Below are 18,158 nucleotides of genomic sequence, written 5' to 3'. Positions count from 1 at the left end.
TGTGCATTAAACTAATCCTCGCTGCATTGTCTTCACCCCTCCTGCCTGTCTCCCTTATTGTACTGTTTGGCCAGGATTCCCACAGAGAAATGTCTCCAAGGGAAGATAAGATGTGGCGCACCAAGAGCTAAGGCGGTTCTCCAGGGATGTCTTCCCCATGGCAGCAGCAGGCAGGAACACGTAGGTATTGTGGAAGTGAACCAGGATCCTGGCTCAGCTCACAGCCCCCTGCCCTCTGCCTGTCTCTGCAACGCCATGTGTTCTTGCAGGGGGAGCTTGCCACTTGCCTCCCTCCTGCTCCTGGTCTGGCCATGAGGAATTTAAAGAGATCTTCAAGCAATGCTGGAGCAGGCATGTGGGCTTACCATAAATGTTATGCAATGCATTTTTCATGTTTTATCATGTGACCAGAGGAAACTTGGCCTCTGACTAGGTTTGAGATTTGGATTTGGTTTGAACCCAGTAGGCAGATCAAAACTCCAGGGGTGAGAAACTCACAGGAACCAAAACCAAAGCAAAGTGATCACATTAGATGCTTGGGAAGTGAAACCAGTGAATTTTGCATAGCTTCAGCAGTGTGATCTAGTAACAGGCTAGATTACAGTTTGGGAGCATTAAGGCTAGGGGCCAGGAGATACCACTTCTATTCTTGGATCTTTCACAGCTTTCCTCAGTGACCTTCAGAAAGTCAAGTAACCTTCCTCTGTCTTAGTTTTCTCCTTTGGGAATAATACTGTTACTTACCCCTGGAAAATATTTTGGTATCCTTGGATAGAAGTTACTCGGTAGTGTTCTGCCACCTGTATGTGTGTGGAGGAGCAACACCTCCAGACCTCTCAGGAAGCTTTCTTTCCAGTATATGGTGCAGCAGCATGACTTGTCATCTACTGGGAACCCATCTAGCACGTCAAGCCTCCTCCTCAGGGCAGGAATCACATAAGACAAGAGCTGGAGCAGCTCTGCTTTCTGCAAGGGCTTCTTTTCCTCTGGGGGTCTGCTAAATTGCTTGTCGCTGGTTGCAGCAGTGTGTCACTGTGCCTCATTCAGAGGACATGCTGGATGCTGTGGATCAATGGAGAGCTTGTGATCTGTCAATCAGTTGCTCCTGGCATTGTGGCAGTGAGGCAAGACAGAGGCCATGGTACTTCACCTGTGCAAGGCGCAAAGTTAGCTGGAGAGGAACCTGAGAGTGTGAGTTTCTCCTGAACCTGCTGGAACACAGAGATCCTCATGGCTACGTGGTCCGAGAAAACACTGGGAGCAGGTGTGTATAACTTGACCCCCAAAAGACCTGGGTGTACCCAAAGCTGGTGTCCCTTGCTATTCTGGTTATATGAAATACAAAGCAAGAAAGAAATAGCTGCTCTGCAGGTATCTGCTGAAACACATGTAGGCAAAGCTTGCAGAAGCAGAGTTAATACAAGGAATTATAGCATTAGTTTCTCTCACATTACAGGTGCCATGACAAAGCCACGTCGGCACTTGCTTTTGCCACCTGTGGTTAGCAGCGCTGGCCCCGGAGCAGATTAGGCAGCCTAGCACGAACCCACCACCAGGCTGTGGTCGCTGCTGCTGTTTTGCGCCTTAGTGGGGTGGTGTGAGTTCAGGTAGAGGCTGTGAGGTGTTGCAGGTGGGGTGGCAGGTTCTGCTCTTCTCTGTTGCAGGGAGCTTTTTCAGCTTCATCTGTTCCGAGATAAACAACGGGGCCCTGGCATGTGCCTGTCCCAACGCTCAAACCCGGAGAGCTCAAATATGGGAAAGCAATCATACTGAGTAGTTACAGCTGACTGTGGTTTATGGGTCATATCTTACAGACCATTACAAGGAAAGGCAGTGGCTCCAGTGCTGGAATAAGGAATGAATAAAGGCTTAGGGAATTTGGCTTTATATGAAAAAATGAATCTTCTTAATCATTCACCAGGGTGAGAGACTCTCATTGCCAGGCTTTGGGATGTACCTTGATCATCGGTTAGAGATCAGGAGTAATTCTTACCTAACATTAGATATATTATTGCATATCTATATGGAGGATTTCTGCTTTTGTCTGGTATTTCACTCTCTCCTGTTGGAGGCAGGATGCTAGGCTAGCGATCTGATAATGCGCACCATTACCTGTTTTCCTGTATTCATGCAATAAGGAAACCAGAAGTATCTAGAGCAACATATGGTGATTTAGAGTCATAAGATTGGATGGTGATTTCAATGTGTTGTGAACTAGGGGAAAACCAGGCGAAAATAAGTCCACAGTATGAATGCAGAACTGACAGAGCAAGCATGGTTTAACAGAGGAGATAGTTTCCTACTGCAGGCATCTTCTAAGGCGGCACTATCTGAAAAGCAGAACCGTTGTTTCCTGGCTCAGACTCTGTGCCTGTTGTACTCCTTCAAGAAAAATACTTTGCTAACTGGCGCTGAACTGAGGCCCTTTCCCCTGCAGAGAAGATGTTCTCTTTCTTTTCCATAGTCAGCATTTTACGAGTGCTCTTTCCTTATCTCGTTACAGGCGTGCTGGCTGAGAACGGGGAACCGATACGTTAACCAGCCTGCGTTCCTCTGGAATTTGTACACAAGCGGAGACCTCCTCAGCGCTTCCGAACTTGGCCCAGGAGGAAGGCTGGGACGAAAGGCACTGCTGGCCCCAAGGGACTGCTAATGGGCAAAAGGGACCTTTCACCTGGACGCGGCGAGTTTATCGCTGGCATGGAGTTGGCAGTGGGTGAAAGCCCTTTGTATTTACTGCCGGCAAAGGTGTCGGTGGCTTCCTGTGGGTTCGAAGTGGCTGGGAGCCCATCGGTCAATCCCTGATAACTTCCCTGACTGTTTTGCCAGGGAGGTGCTGGAGGACGGGCCGTGGAAAGGGAGCACCCGGCCCGTGCCGAGGGCAGCTGGTGCGGCGGCAGCCGGTGCCACCCCGGCCCCGCGCTTGCATTTGCAGCCAGAAAAGGCGGTGGGGAGTTTCCCTGCTGCTGCAGGCCGCTTGCAAGCTCCCTGGGTGGCTCAGGGGACTCGGGATGGGATACACGAGCCCTCCCTATGGATCCGTGCTCTGAATCGGGGGCCGGGACAGATAGGTCACGGCACCCTGTTACCCTCCCGCTGTGAGCGGGCTGCGAGCCAGGAGGCGGTACGGCACAAGCAGCTCTCGGTCTGCTACGTCCTGAGCAGGGCCCGCCCAGGTCGGGAACCCAGGGCCCGCCGCCTGGGAAGGGCCGCCGGTGGCACGGCGCCGGGCCTGCTCCAGCCCCTCGGGCCCCCCCGGGCCGGGGCAGCAGGCACCCCCGTCCCGCCGGCGGGGCCCCTTTAAGCGGAGGCCCCGCCCCGGCCCGCCCCGGCCCGCCCCGGCCGGCCAATGGGCGCCGCGGCTGCCGCGCCGTTTGTTACAAGTTTCCCGTCGCGGGCAGGGGCGCGGGGCGGCCGCGGCGGTGGCGGCGGTGCGGGAGCCCGGGGCGGTGGCGCCCCCCCTCCCCCCGAGGGCAGCGGGGCGCGATGCCCGCCTGGGCCGCCGGCGTCGGGGCTGACGGGCGGGGGCGGGCCGGAGCGCTGCCATGAGCGGAGCCTGGGGCCTCGGCTAGGGAGCCCTGCCGTCCCTCAATAAGCGCTCTGCGCCGAATGTCTCTTGTCCCTTGCAGCACGCTGCCAGCTGGTACCTCCCTCCTTTCTGAAGCGTAACCGGGGAGGGGGTGGGAAGCGAAGGAAGTTTGGTATTTATTTTTTTCTTTAGACTTTGGAAGGGGATTCCTTCTCCCGCCCCCCGCGGAGGGCTGTAGGACAGAGTGCGGTGGCGGAGGAGAGAGGGGCACAGCTGGAAGCGGGCTGTCCGGAGCCTTGCTCCCCCCCCCGCCGAGTACCTGGGGGTGCTGGATGCAAGCTCTGCGGAGCTCCTCCAAGCGTAGCAGCAGCGGCTCGGCAGATGTAGATGCGTGCGTGTGTGTATGCTTAACCCTTTCTTGGCTCCTCGGATTTGTACCATGCTGAAGATCCTCACCAAAAAGCTCAGGAACCAGACTTTGAATGAAATTCAACCTTTCCAGCTAAAGGTAAGAACAGCTGGTTTTGTCTCGGTTGTTTTTTGTACCCTTCAGGTAACTAATAACGGGGCCTTGAGAAGCTAGTAACTTGCAGTGTTTATTATGTTGGGCCAGTTTCCTCTCAGCCAGTGTGCTCAGGAGGAACTGGCCTAGGCTATATTCCTGTTACTGAAGTCCTGTTCCTTTGCTCTCAGAGTTACCCTGCACAATTCAATAGGTAATAGAGAAAGGCAGATGCATCTGTCTAATAGTATTTTCTAAATACTTTAGAAGTATTTACTTTTAATGGGGTTCACATTTAGCTACATAGGCATTTGCCTGTCTAGTTATCTTTGTATGTGTGCAGTCTGTAGTCTCCCAGCCCTCACCAGGCTAGAACCCCCTGTGCTAGGTGCTGTACAAACATGATTTGCCTAAAATGCCCTTCAGCTCGTCATTTGCATTTCTCTCCCTTCTGGTCCTGAAGGCTGGAATCTGAGCTGGAGTTTGCAGTCAGGCTCAATGCATTCACCCATGGCTTTCCGAATTCTGCTTACATCCTTTCTTAGTGTTCAAAAGAAAAATGAGGATCACAGATTGAGGATAAGGAATATTTAAGCCCTTCCTGCCAAATGCAAGGAGGAATTTTTGAGCCATATGCAGTGGGATGAAAATGGAGTCGTGATGAGTTATTTACAAAAAATTACTAGATCCTGATTTGGTGAAAGTGTTGTGAACCAAGGGATACCCCCTGAAATCAGCAGAGTTACTCTGGATTGGCATCAGTACTGCAGGAAGTGTAGCACCTGGCCCCAAATCAAAGAAGAGATCTGGGAAAAGTAGCAGCCCTCGTTGCCCGAGTTGGGGGCTGGGGATCCGTATACCAGACTCTAGTGGAGTCTTTTGTATGTGTTACACAGAGGCGGATTGCCGTGTGGCTGCACTTCTGCGCAGTCACTGGACATGCTGATGGCAACTTTGTTAGAAACAGTGCTGATGTTTCCTCAAAGTTTGCTGTGTCCGTATACTCCTTCCTGTGGGGATTGCATATTCTGTGGTTCTTGGGGGAGGCAGGATTAGATCTTATTTTCGGAAATAAAATAAGAGCAATGCTTTAGGTTATGGTGGACGGATTCAGTGCAGAATATCTCTGCAGAGGCAGTGGGGGATTTCTTTTGAACTCTGGGTTTCTGGGCCTGGTGGCTGTGATCGCCTCCTTTTAGCTTTATTGTTTGTCTCTTGGAGCCTCAGGTTGTGAAACTGTGAGAATCTTTGGAAAGAGCTCTCAGCGGTACATACAGCCTTCAGGATGCTTGGAGGCATGCAGGAAAACCCACAGAAGTGGGTATCTGCAGCCATTTTGTTCATATTAGTGCCAAGGTTTTGTGCTGCAAACAGGTGGTCTGCATTTTTCCAGGCTCAATAGAGAGACTTAAGCTTGCACTGTTTCTTGCAAGGCTAATGCATAGACCATCAGAGGTAGCGTTGCAGCCTGCCGTAGGGAGTGGTACAATGACTGGTATACATGTGTATGGGCAGAAAGCCAGACTTTCAAACTCTGGGTTTATATATGTTTTGTAGGCCTTTGGGGACCACGTGCAGCTGCCTGGTCTTGGTTGAGCCTCGTACCAGCATACTAATTGCTTAACAGAGCGTGCAGTACTCTGGGTGTTGGGCCAGATCTCCTTGCAGGTGTGGACACGAGATAGGTGTCACAAGCGGTGAGCAGTGTGGGAGCTTCCTGTGGCTGCAGTGTGCCTGGACCCTGTGACGAGGCCAAGCATCCTGTACCATCTCCCTCTACTGCCCTTAGATGATGTGGGGCTGCCAGGCACAGACTGGACTTCTGCCTTCTCAACTTCCTCACATTAGTCTGTGCCTGTGCAGCTCTGTACATATTCTGGCATGTGTGGTATGTGCATTATTTAAAAGGTCCAGTCTGCTGTCATTGAAACCCAGTAAAAAGTTAGCTAGGTGTGAGCATAAAAGCAGGTCTGTAGTAGTGTAAGTGGAGAATGAGCAACTAATTTGGATAGAATAAGAACTGATCTGCATCCACCACCCAAACCAAGAGCTTTCTGAGCTTTAAAAGCAGTGTGCTTAGCTGCTCTTCTCCTTCATTACCCGCTTGCTTTTGCACTTTATGACCTTTGTTGGAAGTTCCCAAATTCAAGAAAGCAAGCTGCTGTTGTGTTTCTAGCTTGCAACATTACTGCCGTTAGGCAAAGTCCTGGGAGGCTGTCCTTGGGTAAATTGTCAACTTATTTTTGTAAGCTTGGGAGATTTGACCAACCTTGGATTGGCATCCAAGCTTTGGGAATCCTTTCAGGATGAAATTTCTGCCCGCTGTAAAGATCTGATTTAGGTACCACGTGTCCCAAATTGGTTGAGTGTGGCTGTGATAGGTCTTCCTAGCCTTTCCCCCACTTGGAGAAGCTGAGAGGCTGCCATTGCCTCCTGTAAGTGAAACCAGGAAATATGCAAGCTTTGGGTGTTGATGTAATGGACTTTTTTTCCCCTACTAAAGTTGGTCTTTAGGCAGTTGACAACTAAGGCTGCTCAGAGGGCTTTGACTCAAGAGGTTTGCTGGTTCATGCTGGTGTTGCTGAGGAAGTTACTGTCCCTTTACTGCCCTTTCACCAGAAGTCACCATAATGGGAAGGAAGTGATTGACTGACTGACTGTCGGTCAGATTTCACCTGCTGTTGAGTTAGTGTGCGCTGCCAGCACTTTCTGGTAGGGGTGGCTGGGCTGTGAAGCATGGTCGTTAGGGTTCAAATTTGAACCCTTAGCCTTGGAAGACTGGTCCTGCTGACCTTGCTGTTTCCCCACTGGACGCTCGTGCCCCTGTAGGAAGGGCGGCTCAGTGACAGCGTGTCTACTCCTGAGCTGTTGTAGTTCATAGTCCAGCCTGTTGGCTTAGAGTCCTTCAGCTGCTGCAGCTAAATCCAAGAAAGTATTGTGAATTGGAGCCTTGTGCCTCAGCCTGTTGTTCTACCTCTTAGTTCAGTGGCCTGGTGTTATTTGCTAAAGCTTAGGCCAGATTCAGAAACCTCCATTTTTTTGCTGGCTGTTAGAAATCAAGAGCCAAAAGCAGATCTGACTTTACAGGTTAGGGCTCATCTTTGATAACAGCTGGCAATTGGGTTTGCTCCAGAGCAGACTTTCTGGGACAGGAGAGAAGAGTGAGAACAGGGGGTTGTCCCATACCATAGTGAAATTCTTCAAATAAGGAAAGTGAGAGAGGTCTGTAATTCAAGGCCTGAATTTTGCGTTGGTTGTCCAGTATTACAGTCTAGCACAGTTTTTTGTTATTTTCTTTCATAGTTTTGGACTGGTAGCCCTGAGAAGCCCTTCCTGAATTATAAGTCAAATTGTTCCAGGAGCTTTTAAAATGCATATCCCAGGGTTGCATGTGGGTTTATGTGACGGAGCACTGATATTGAGCCCTTAGAAGTACTCTCCAATCAACTCAGTGAGGTCTCTACGAATGAAATGTCTTGTTCATCCCTGCTGCTTGGGGTAGGGGTTTCTCACACAAATGCATTTCTTCCAAATCCCTCTTCAACTCTTGTGCCCTTGCATATTTGTGTAGCGGCTAAAGTGTAGGTGTCTATTTCTAAGCTTTGCTTGCAAGCAAGCTCCTTGGGGCAGGGAGCATCTGGTTGGAACAAGTCTGTGCATTGCCAGTCAAACTAAGCCCTTAATTAGTGGCCCTAGGTGTTATCAGAATGAAACAGTTGGATTCTGGTGTGTTAAAAAATTAACTGGCTGGAACATGTAGCTGAAGGAAACTGAGCACTTTAAGGGTGGCAATTCCATTCCAACTTTGCTGTTGACAAAACATCGCCTTTGGAGGCGATGCAACTGATGTTCTAATTCACAGAAGTTGTTAAATTACTTATGTACTTGGCATATTCCTTTTTGTCCTGGGCAGAGGTACTTAAGACATGTTTGTCATTTCCTTAATGTTGATCAACGAAATGAAGTCATATGTGAGTCTGTTCTGGTGATAGAGATCTGCATTTCTCTGCTATGTAACTTTAGCCTTACGCTTGGTTACAAGGGAGCTGTGGACTAGGCACTAACAAAGCCACTGTGTCAGGTCTCTTCATGTACCCTTGCAGCTTGTATGTGTGCATACACAGGTGCTGGGGACCACGAAGTCATGACAGTTATTTTCTGCTGGCATCTGCATCTGGAGTCAGCTATGAGACTTGGGTCTGGCTGGCCAGCCCTGACCAGTGACTGGGAATCATCCCAGTCCTTCCTATATGAAGGGGGTTCAGTCGGCTGTGTGAAGCGAACCTCAGGCTTGCAGGCAGTGACTTCTGAGTCTCTGTCCCAGCAGTAGCTGGTTATTCTGAGCTAGGAGAGTGTTATTTAAACTTTTTCTCCTCAGACCAAAAAAAGAGTGAAGTAACATCGTTATTATTGATGCACAGTGGACGCGCTTTCAAAGATCTGTGTAAGGGCTCATGCTTTGTATGAATGAGGAATTAATTTCCTTCTTTCTGTGGGCTGACTGCTTGTCATGTGCTCAGCCAGCCACTGGTCTTCAGGCTGGCTGAAGACAGTTTGGCACTGTGAAAATTTAGCTTCGTCTGTCTCCTGTTGTGTATGAAGGTTTTCTCTCCTTCATTGGTTTTTCAGCACATCCCACCAAACAGGTCCATTCCTCTAGGGCTGGAGGACTCTGTTTTACATTGAAGCTTTGCTTTTCCTCCTATTAACACCTGGTAACGTTAGATGCTTCTGGTTTGTCTTAGTTTCACTCAGGAGGGGGACAAGCACTTGCATGAATGGAAGCGTGTAAGTACAATTTTGGCTATTGGAATATCTATGAATATACCTAAAGTTAGGTTTGTGATAATTTGGACTGAAATTATTTTAGTGGGTTAGAAATGCTGTGATAGATACTTAGCCAAGGCAAAGAATAGAACAGGCAATCCCAGCCACTCAGAAACCTTAAGTTTTTGAGACTTCTGCCTGAGGCATTGTAAAATAATAGGTTTGCAATTCTTTCTACTTGGCTTCTAAGGTCTGAATCTTCAAGGGTTGTCATCTTTCTTGTGCAGACATCCAGCACCAATAATCTACTGTAATGACTTAATTCCAGAGAGTGGGACTTCAGACAAATTGCAGATATTGCAAATACAGCGTAATGGGAAGTTCATTGACATTGGGATAGTACAGCGAGACAGCCTCTCATCTGGCCTTGTTTATGACTGATAGGAAAATATGGGCTAGATTAAAAAAGAAAAAAATCCACCTCCCCATGTCACGAAGACATCTCATTATTTTCCTTGTATTTCCCAATTATTAATTTTTATTTGAATGAAAAATTGAATTCTGAAAATGTAATACTATGTATTTAACTTTTGCATTTCAGTGAAAACAGATTAATCTGTTTTGCTTTGCTGGACAGTGCAGTTCTTCATTTCTTGCTGTCATGTACCATCTTACGGCTCCTGAATTTATGTTGCGCTGTTTGGGATGCTAAAAGTTTTCCTGAGCAGGAAAATAGCTTATATTTGAAGTGAAAATAGAAAGCAGACCTGGGTCATTGATTTTAATCATGGCTCTTGCAAAACAGTGGGTTCACCTTTTTTGAAGTAAAAAGCAAGGCTTGCATCCACTTAGGACATCTCTGTGGAGTGGTGGGTGGGCAGGGCACGCTGCCATGTGCCAGTGGTGTGCCAGTCTGGCCAGTTTCTCTGGCTGTTCCTGGAGCATGCCTGGGGTCACAGAAATGTTGTTGGGATGCCTCAGTATGGGAACCAAAGGCTATATTCCCTTTTCAGTGGGAAATACACTCCTACCCGCAGTGTAGGCAGCACCAACCCCTCCTACCCCCCCGCATTCATCTGTAGCCCCTGTTTTCCTGTTCAGTGGGATTCAGGTTGCTGGGTGACCCAACTCTTCCTAGCAACCAGCATCACAGGTATGTGTGCACTCAGGGCTGTTTTCTGCAGCAGTAACTGTTGTACGTGGCTGTGGGCAGAGCCTGTTTGTCCTCTCGCCACCGTTGACCAGCAGAGTCAGCCAGCTAAGCTGTTTTTGAATAGGCACCAGCACCACCCACAACCGCTCAGTATGAACACCCAGGCAAGGATTTAGAGAAAAGCCAATTAGTTGTGACCTTTATCTGCACAGAAAGCATTCCTTGTGCAGTATGAACTCTGCTGTGACCCAGGCCTAAAAGTCGATGTAAAGGACATATGGCCCGATGTGACCTATGCAGAGCTGTCTCCATGCCAGTCTGGGCACAGGCCTGCCCAAGCTGTGGGGACACAGCACACAGGTGAAGCACAGTTCGAAACCACAGTCTGGTTTCTTCTGGACCAGCTTGGTTACTGCTTGGGGTGGACAGCTCAGGGTGCCTCTGGGCATTTCTCCCCTCTCTTGCTGTGCTGTTCTTGCTTTTCAGACCCATTATAACCTCCTCCCTGCCGTGGGCTGGTCTGTTTGGACCTTGACCTAGCCTCCATGTGTATGTCAGTATATACATCAGACTGAATTGTTCAGTTGTAGGACAGGCATTTTGAGGCTGGGGCACCTCAGGAGCTGGTTGAGGCAGAGGGAGCAGATCTTACGTGGTGAGTAGTCTCTCTTCCTCCTCTGTAATTACTGCAGCACACCAAGTGCTTGGCCAGGTGAACTTCTGCTGTTCTATCTTTGAGATAGCCCTAGCAGCATGGGAATGCTACAACAGAGTACACTTGTGTGGGTGCATCATGTGAAGAACTCACATGGTTGCCTCTCTAGTCCAGTCTTGATAGCTTCATGGAGGGTGAAATACTGTGGACTCTTATGGAAACTTCCTGGTGGACCTGCAGGTAAGAAAGTATCTTACTTGGAAGATTTGCGTCCAAGCTGCCACATAGCTGCATGTGCAATAATCCAAATCCTGGGTCTTCCTAGTTGTTCTGGGTTAGTATGGCAGAATATCATTTGGGGTGGCATGGACTAAAAGCCCAAAGAAGGTTCTGTGGGTGACTGCCAGCTTTGCAAGCAGTTGGTATGGACTAGTCTTTGTTTCCAGCCCTCTCCTCCCCTAGCACTCTTAGCTAGTCAGCCAGCCCACCATCCAGGCTCACTGTAGAAATAAAGTCCTGCTGCAGAGCCCCTTCAGCTTGCCAAGGTTTAAGCTGTGGTGCTGGGAATGGAGATCGGTGCCTGTGCCTGACTGGCATGCATCTTCTAAATGAGTTTTGTCAGTGACGTGATGTGGTGAAACCTGGGGAGGTGTCCCTCAGGCTTGGTAGACTGTGAGGCTATGCATTGCCTTCCTCAAATGAGCTGCCATCATGTGGGATTGGCATGACTGGGTTGGTTGGTCATTGTACCCAGCAAACACATGAGAAAAGTCCTTTACAGCTTTGCCTGGGATTGCCTCCCAACCCTTGTTCCAGCCTCAGCCCATATGAGAAGACCTTCCACCTTTGGAGGAAAAGAGGAAACCTGTGCCTGAGCCTAGGTGGCCTGAGGAGGTTTTTATTAGTCATGTCTCCCTTTCAGGGATGGGTTGACCTGAGGTCTGTTGCCTGACTGCAAGGTAGATGGTCCTTATCTGAATTTAGATTTACGAAAGGAGAGCAGATGTCCGGATAAAGTACTCCCAGATACCTCAACATTCATTAATGTCCACAATGAGAGTAGGCAGACCTTTTCTAGGGAACAAACTATTGATTAGCCTTGGGTAGCTGATTAATTGATTTGACTGGGCTACAAACCTGGTTTTGAGGCACTGATTTCAAGGAGATCACAGAATTCAAGTTGCTGATGGCATAAAAATCCTATCCCCTCACACTCATTTTGTTCAGAAATCTCTCTCCTCTTACTCCTTCCTAATGGGGTCACATTGTTTCCATGATGCAGGCTATTTTGTATTTAACTGATGTCCTTACTTCTTGGCATCAGAGGCCACAATCTGCCAAGCTCTATATGGACATAAGATGAGAAGAAAATTTCCTTTGGTTGAATGGGGAATTTCCCATCTTGAGGAGAGGTGCCAGACAGGCAGCTAGATCCTCCAGTTTCCTGAGAGTGTGTCTGGATGTAAGCTGGGAAAATATAAAATAATCCTTCCATATCCTGTCACCCAGTTATTACACACAAAGCCAAGTGGTTGTTCCAGACAGTTGTCTGCAGCCAGACTGTTTCTGTGTGGGTTTCTTTTTTCACTGTTTTTCTTTATTCCTAGGAGTTGGTTATTCCAAAGAAATAAAAGTTCTTTGGCCAAAGGCTAATTAACAGGAGAGAACAGTGGTATTTGGTGTGGAGCATATGAAGTGACGTAATGTAGAGGCTTAAAAAATGAGCAGATTGCACATATATATTTTTGTTCATAGAAAACCCTTTATTCTGACAGAACAAGCCATCCTTGGGAAATCCCTCAGTGGTATTTTGCAGAGGGCTGCAGTGCAATGCAACTTTTCCCTTGTCTTTCACCTGAAATGGTATGTGGGGGTGCTGATTTAGTTTGTGATGCTTGGGCACTGTGTCAGTAGCTATCTGTGGTGAGTGAAGCGAGCTGGATCTGCAAGAACACTGTTGAGCTTTGTTCTGTGTGTTCCCTTGTGTTGTGGCATTGCAAGTAAATGCATGTGCTGTGTGGCCTACTTCCATGAATAGGGCTTGAGAGCACCCATCCCATGTTACACCTACAGTTTGTTTCCCCCGGTATCCTCTCTCCTGCAGGTGCCAGAGGTGGATACCTAGGGAAGACTAAGAACAGCACATATTTTGGTCTCGGGGACTTCTTGAGACAGAACTGCTGTCTGTGCATTAGTAGCCCAGTGGACTTCTTTTTCCTAAACCTGTCTACTTCCCCCCACCAAATCTGTGTAGGGTCTTTGCATCCAGAACATCCCGTGGCAAAAAGTTTCACACCTTAACTACATGTTGCTGAAGGATCATCTGTTGTTTGTTTAGAACCTGCCTCTTACTAATTTAATTTTGTGCTTTCTGGCTCATATTGGAGGAGAGAGTAAACACTCAAATTCTTTCTTTGTGCCACTCACGTCTAGCCCATCCCTCCATGTGTGGGGTGAAGAGACCACTCCTTTGGCCAGATTTTCCCAACTAGGAACCACTTAGAATCACACAATGCCTACCAGGAAAGGATCTGGTGCAGTGAAAGCCATTGCAAGTTTTTACATGGTCCTAACTCTTACTTTAAAGATGCCTGACCAGATGGATCAAAGATCTGGTCTTGAAGGATTATCCTATATTACTGGCTTGCTCCATGATAAAACACAAGTTTGGTGTAAATCCATAGAGATGAAACAGCTCATGTCCTCTTGCACTCAGAGGAGTTAATGTGGGATTTTTAGAGGAGGAGAAGCCTGAAATGTCTCATGTGCTCCAAATGCATTTTCCAGCCTGACTGTAAGGCATTGTTCCTTGTGTTTGCAAATCTGGCTAATGTAGTTCTTTATGGCTGAGCAGAGGTGAGTGTTGAGTGAGGTCTCCCAACACAGGCAGCTTCTCCTCAGCTAATGACGTAGCTCAGGGCAATGGCAGTTGCCCTCTCTGGGTCTTTTGAGGAGGGAATGGAATTACCAGATGTGGTGTTTATGCCAGCTGCTGTCAGCTGGACTTCATTGGTAAAGGGGACCCATGCAATGCTGGGGAGTTGCTGTAAACTGTCAGAGGAGCTGGCCTGTGCAAAGCGACCTCTTCTCATCACAGCAATGTAAAAACTGAGCTGGGCCAGTGGGGATGGGGTGTGAGTCCGGGAGGAGTGTATTTAAATCCCTGCTGGGACTTAATGGGGAGTTTCGCCTTCCCCTGCAAAATCATCTCAGCTTAGCCCTGAGAAGAGCAGGGGGAGATTTAGAAAAGGAGGTTTGCAGACTCTGACTGCTGCAAGAGAACTGATGAGGGGCAGGTGAGAGCGTGCAGAGAGTCCAACTGTGCTCTGTGGGTTTGGAATGAACCATATTTTGACCAGTCTCTGTGCCCCTTGCCAGTGCTGAATCCAGCCCCACTGCACTTGTCTCTGCGTAGAGTCCTCTGATTCACTCCACTTGCAAATGAGGATCCCCAAGCCTAGGGCAGTGCCCTGTCATCTCTGTAGTCCTAGTCAGATTTGGCCACAGTTGTAACTTCTTTCCAGGAGCCGTAGAGAGTAGATGAACATAATCTTGCAGTACAAACAGTATGTTCAAAACACATATTAATTTGTTTGTGGAATTACAGAAGGATGAGGGAGAGGATTTAAAACAATAAGAGGACCACACATGCACCTCCCCACACCCACCTACCACTCATGTCCTTGCTGTTCTGTGCAAGCCTAGTGTTTTCCTCTCTTAAGATCTAGGTAACCCAGCTTAAGCCCATGCTTCTGGAAATCAGTTTCAGTCATTGTTCCTCAGAACAGAAGCTCAGTTTACATGTTCTCTGGTTAATGACTTCCACCGCTTGCACCCTGAGAGTTGCCAGTCACCATGTTTGCCTGTGTCTGTGTAAGGTAAGCATTCAACAGAAATGACATCTGTATTGTTAAAACATTGTGGACTCTGCTACCTAGAGTCACTCTCTGCCTCCATCAAATCTGTGAAACCACTGATGGTTAAATAGACTCCAGACCCATGCAGAAGGTGACATGTCTGACTAAATGTGCAGCATTCCTACAAAAAATAGGAATTTTGCTGTCTTTGGCATGGGGCAGGCCTGGAAAACAAGGGCCTTGAGGAGTGCTGTGTCCCACTGGCCCATCACTGCTTTCACTGACTCAGCCAGACAGCTGCTCTGTCAAGCAGGACAATGTTCAAGGGTTATGAACCCTGGGCTTGAATTGTAGCCATTTGCAGGGAAATGAGGAAAGGAGTTTGGAGGCAGAGCTATTATGAAAATTAAAAAGGAAAATAATAACAACAACAATGGAAAAAAAGACTTTAGAAAGCTTTTCCAAACTAGGACTGTTCTGGCTGGAAGTTTAGCTGTTGAAGGACCCCAGCTGTAAAACCCAGATCTGGTCTGGGCAGTGATATCTCACTTGTGGATGTTTGAAGACTGAACTGAAACTTTCCTAATCTCTAACTCTACTGCTCGTCTTGAGGAGAGAGCAAGCATTACAGTCTGTTTTCTAGCATAAATTGTCCCTGTAATGCTGAATACCTCTAAAATAAAATTTAAAGGAGAACTTGGGAGAGGAGTTAGATGTTAATTTGAAGGTCTGTTTGACTTACTCCTTTCTTCCTCATGCTGTTCTATGGCTCAAAACTGCCTTTCAGTGTCTCATAATCTCCCTTGTTTACCTGCTTTCTCTAATTCAAAGTTTCTTATAATAGGAAGGATGGCACCTCCCTCATTCAAGATCAGGCAGTGTCCCATGGCAGCTGCAGCAATTGTTGACCTGGAAAAATAACAGTGGGGAGAGATTTAGTAAAATGTTTTTACTAAAGCCAAGCAGTTGGGAAGGCGAAGAGCCATCAGCAGAGCCCTGTGCTGTAGGATGCCCGTGTCTCTAGCAGCTGCTCTGTAGGCAGTGTGGCAGGGAGAAGGTAAGTGAGCACTGGTTTCATTTCTTCAGTCTGAAGAAATGGAAATCGGTTCCCCATAGCAGATGTATCAGTAGTCATTGGTGAGCTCATCCCTTTCTGCTTTTGTGCTAGGAACCAGTGAGTGAGACCAAGTCAGGAAAGTCTCTTTCCAGGGCACATGGAAGGGGCTTTACTGTAGTGCCAGGGCTCAAGTGAATGAGCCTGTGTCACAAACAGTCTTACATGTGGCAGCACAGGCAACATTGGCCTCTGCCGGGGAAGCCACCTCCCTGGAGGTAAACGCACTCCCTCCCTCCCAGAGGAAGATTGGGAATGATGCTTTCCAGCCTGCGTGCATTCTTGATTCAAGCTGGGAACGAGGGGTTGCCTGTGGTCAGTTGTATCTTTGTCTTATGTGCTCCTCATGCACGCACCCTCCACTGCACCAAACCACCCTGTTGGTCTTTTAGTTTTTTAGGACAATACAGCCATTAAGTGAAGTCTGTTGGGAGAGATTTGTTCTGCCTTAGAAGTGAGATTCCCTTCTCTTTTGTAAGCTCCAAGATGATTCTTAATGTGATTACTTTTGATCATATGACAGCAGGTTAATTTCTCTTCTGTAAGCAAAGACCAAGAGGAACTTTGCTTTAACAGGGTGGGTTTTTTTTTAATTGTCTGATGTATTTCAGAGCTTTAGACTCTTAAGGGTGACTGGAACTTTTAGGACCTGGGCAATTCTGGCTGCAGCTAGTTACTCATTGTTATCGTTACTCAGTTGACAAGCAGCAGTGTGAAGAGAAAGACAATTTTTTTCTGTTTCTAGCTTTTTCTTATATCTGCTAGTTTGTCTTTCATGTTAAATCTCCCTCAAAGTTGTAAGCTTTACACTCAGTTCTCCTCAAATACCATCTGATTATTCTACACAAACCCATCTTTCCTTACTGAAGATTGACACAAAATCAAGCGCATGGGGAAGTTTGTCCATGTTTCCATCTGGCACGGTGGGAGTCCTTAGCCTGACAGAAGGCATGACTGGTGCCAGAGCTGAAGGTCCCATGTATAAGACTGAGATCCTCATCAATGGGAGGCTGCTATCTTTGAACTTCAGATCTGATGCATTTCCTGAAGAAAGACTGGAGGTTGCATGGGCACCTGTCCTTTGTTTTCTGGCTTGTTTTGTGCCATGGCTTGTAAACATTCACACATCCATGTGAATTGGAGATTTTCTTCTCTTTAATTTTGCACATTAAGGTACAGAGTGTACTGGGCACAGTCCTGGGCAACCTGTTCTAGTTGACTCGGCTTGAGCAGGGGCTTGGACTGGATGATACCAAGATGTCTCTTCCAATGTAAACAGTTCTGTGATTTGTATGCTGTGAATGAAGCCATGATCTAGTGGGATCTTTGACATGGAGACTGAGTTCTCTGTTATCACAGTGCCACAATTCTGAGTTTGTGAGGCAAACAAGGCTCTGCTGCCTCAGACAAAAGTAAATCTGTGGCTAATATAAGACAGGGACTGTGCAAGGGAGGCTGGAGGCCTGAACACAATACCGCTGTGTTTAGTGGAATGCTTTTGAAGAGAGGACAGTGTTACTGTTAAAGCCTGGGAAGAGTCAAGGGAGAGAGTATTTATCTCCAACTAGTCAGAGCATTAGTCTTTAATTCTCTATATCTTTATAGTTTCTGGAAATTCTTGTTATCCAGACAGACAGTCCTTTTTCAAGCTTCCATTAATCCTTGCCTGTGTGGCATATTATGGCAAAGAGTTTCATGTGTAAAATTTGAACTCTGCAAGATTAATGGTTAGTCTGCTATGAATGATGGTTCTCTGTTAGGGAACATGGGAGCTAGAGTCTCATACATAGGAGCTTGGGAGACTTCAGTTCCCACAACCAGGATATAATTTGTGGAAGGATTTACTAATAAAAAGAGAATGTAACAATATTAAAATAGAAACCTTACTAAATGACAAATGGGGGAAAAATGATGTCTCCGACTGAAAGATGTGAAGACCAAGCAGGAGGGTATTTGCATGTATGTAACCCACACAAAATCAGATGAGAGGACTTCTGAAAGACAGTGCAGGTCATGGGATGTCAGAGGCAATGTGACTTCTTAGTCCTATCATCTATTTACTTCATTCATGCATAAAATACACAGTTGCTGGATTTCAAGGCTTTTTTATGGTTAGCCTCTGATGTTTATTATGAAAATATTCTAATTTCTGAAGGTATTGTCTAGGACAAGGGTATAATAAACCAGTGGGAGTAATGGGAGAAATGAAGTCTGAATGTTGGGAGAAATGTGCTACCAGTATGATGTTCTTCTAAAAGAAAAGATGGGTGTAAGGAAGAGTGGCTCAATAGGTGTCTCCAATTGCCTTGTTTCTGAAAAGCACGTGATATGTTGCTCATAAAAATTGTAGTTTATTCTAGAAGAGCGGGTGCTTACTTTTCCATGGCTAGCATCAGGAGGATGATTAGCAAGACTATGGGAGCCCCTTTTTTTTCCATGAAGCCTTTTGTATTGTCCTACCACTTTAATTTCTTTGGGATATACTATGGGACCAAATCCACAGATTCGGTATCTTCTTGTTTGAAAGAGGTTTATCTTCTCTCGCAGGTGCTCTGGACAAAGTCTCTAGAGAAGTGTTCAA

General features: G+C 47.2%; 1 protein-coding gene across 3 annotated transcripts in view; it reads left to right on the top strand.

The window, feature by feature from the left end:
- The first annotated feature begins 3,395 nt into the window (after positions 1-3,395).
- Positions 3,396-18,158, top strand: part of LOC142407115 (uncharacterized) — a 59,796-nt gene continuing 45,033 nt past the window's right edge. The window contains exon 1 of one of the 3 annotated variants that reach the window (XM_075496220.1): positions 3,396-4,037. In XM_075496220.1, the coding sequence (XP_075352335.1) occupies positions 3,933-4,037 (105 nt within the window). In that variant the 5' untranslated portion in view covers positions 3,396-3,932. The remainder of the gene's footprint in view (positions 4,038-18,158) is intronic. The other 2 variants (XM_075496219.1, XM_075496221.1) reach the window with 2 other exon arrangements.

Source organism: Mycteria americana, chromosome 3, assembly GCF_035582795.1.
Source record: "Mycteria americana isolate JAX WOST 10 ecotype Jacksonville Zoo and Gardens chromosome 3, USCA_MyAme_1.0, whole genome shotgun sequence".
In the NCBI taxonomy this organism is placed as follows: Eukaryota; Metazoa; Chordata; class Aves; order Ciconiiformes; family Ciconiidae; genus Mycteria; species Mycteria americana.
The sequence above is the reverse complement of the archived record's forward strand: the minus strand, read 5'-3'. Positions and strand labels throughout refer to the sequence as shown.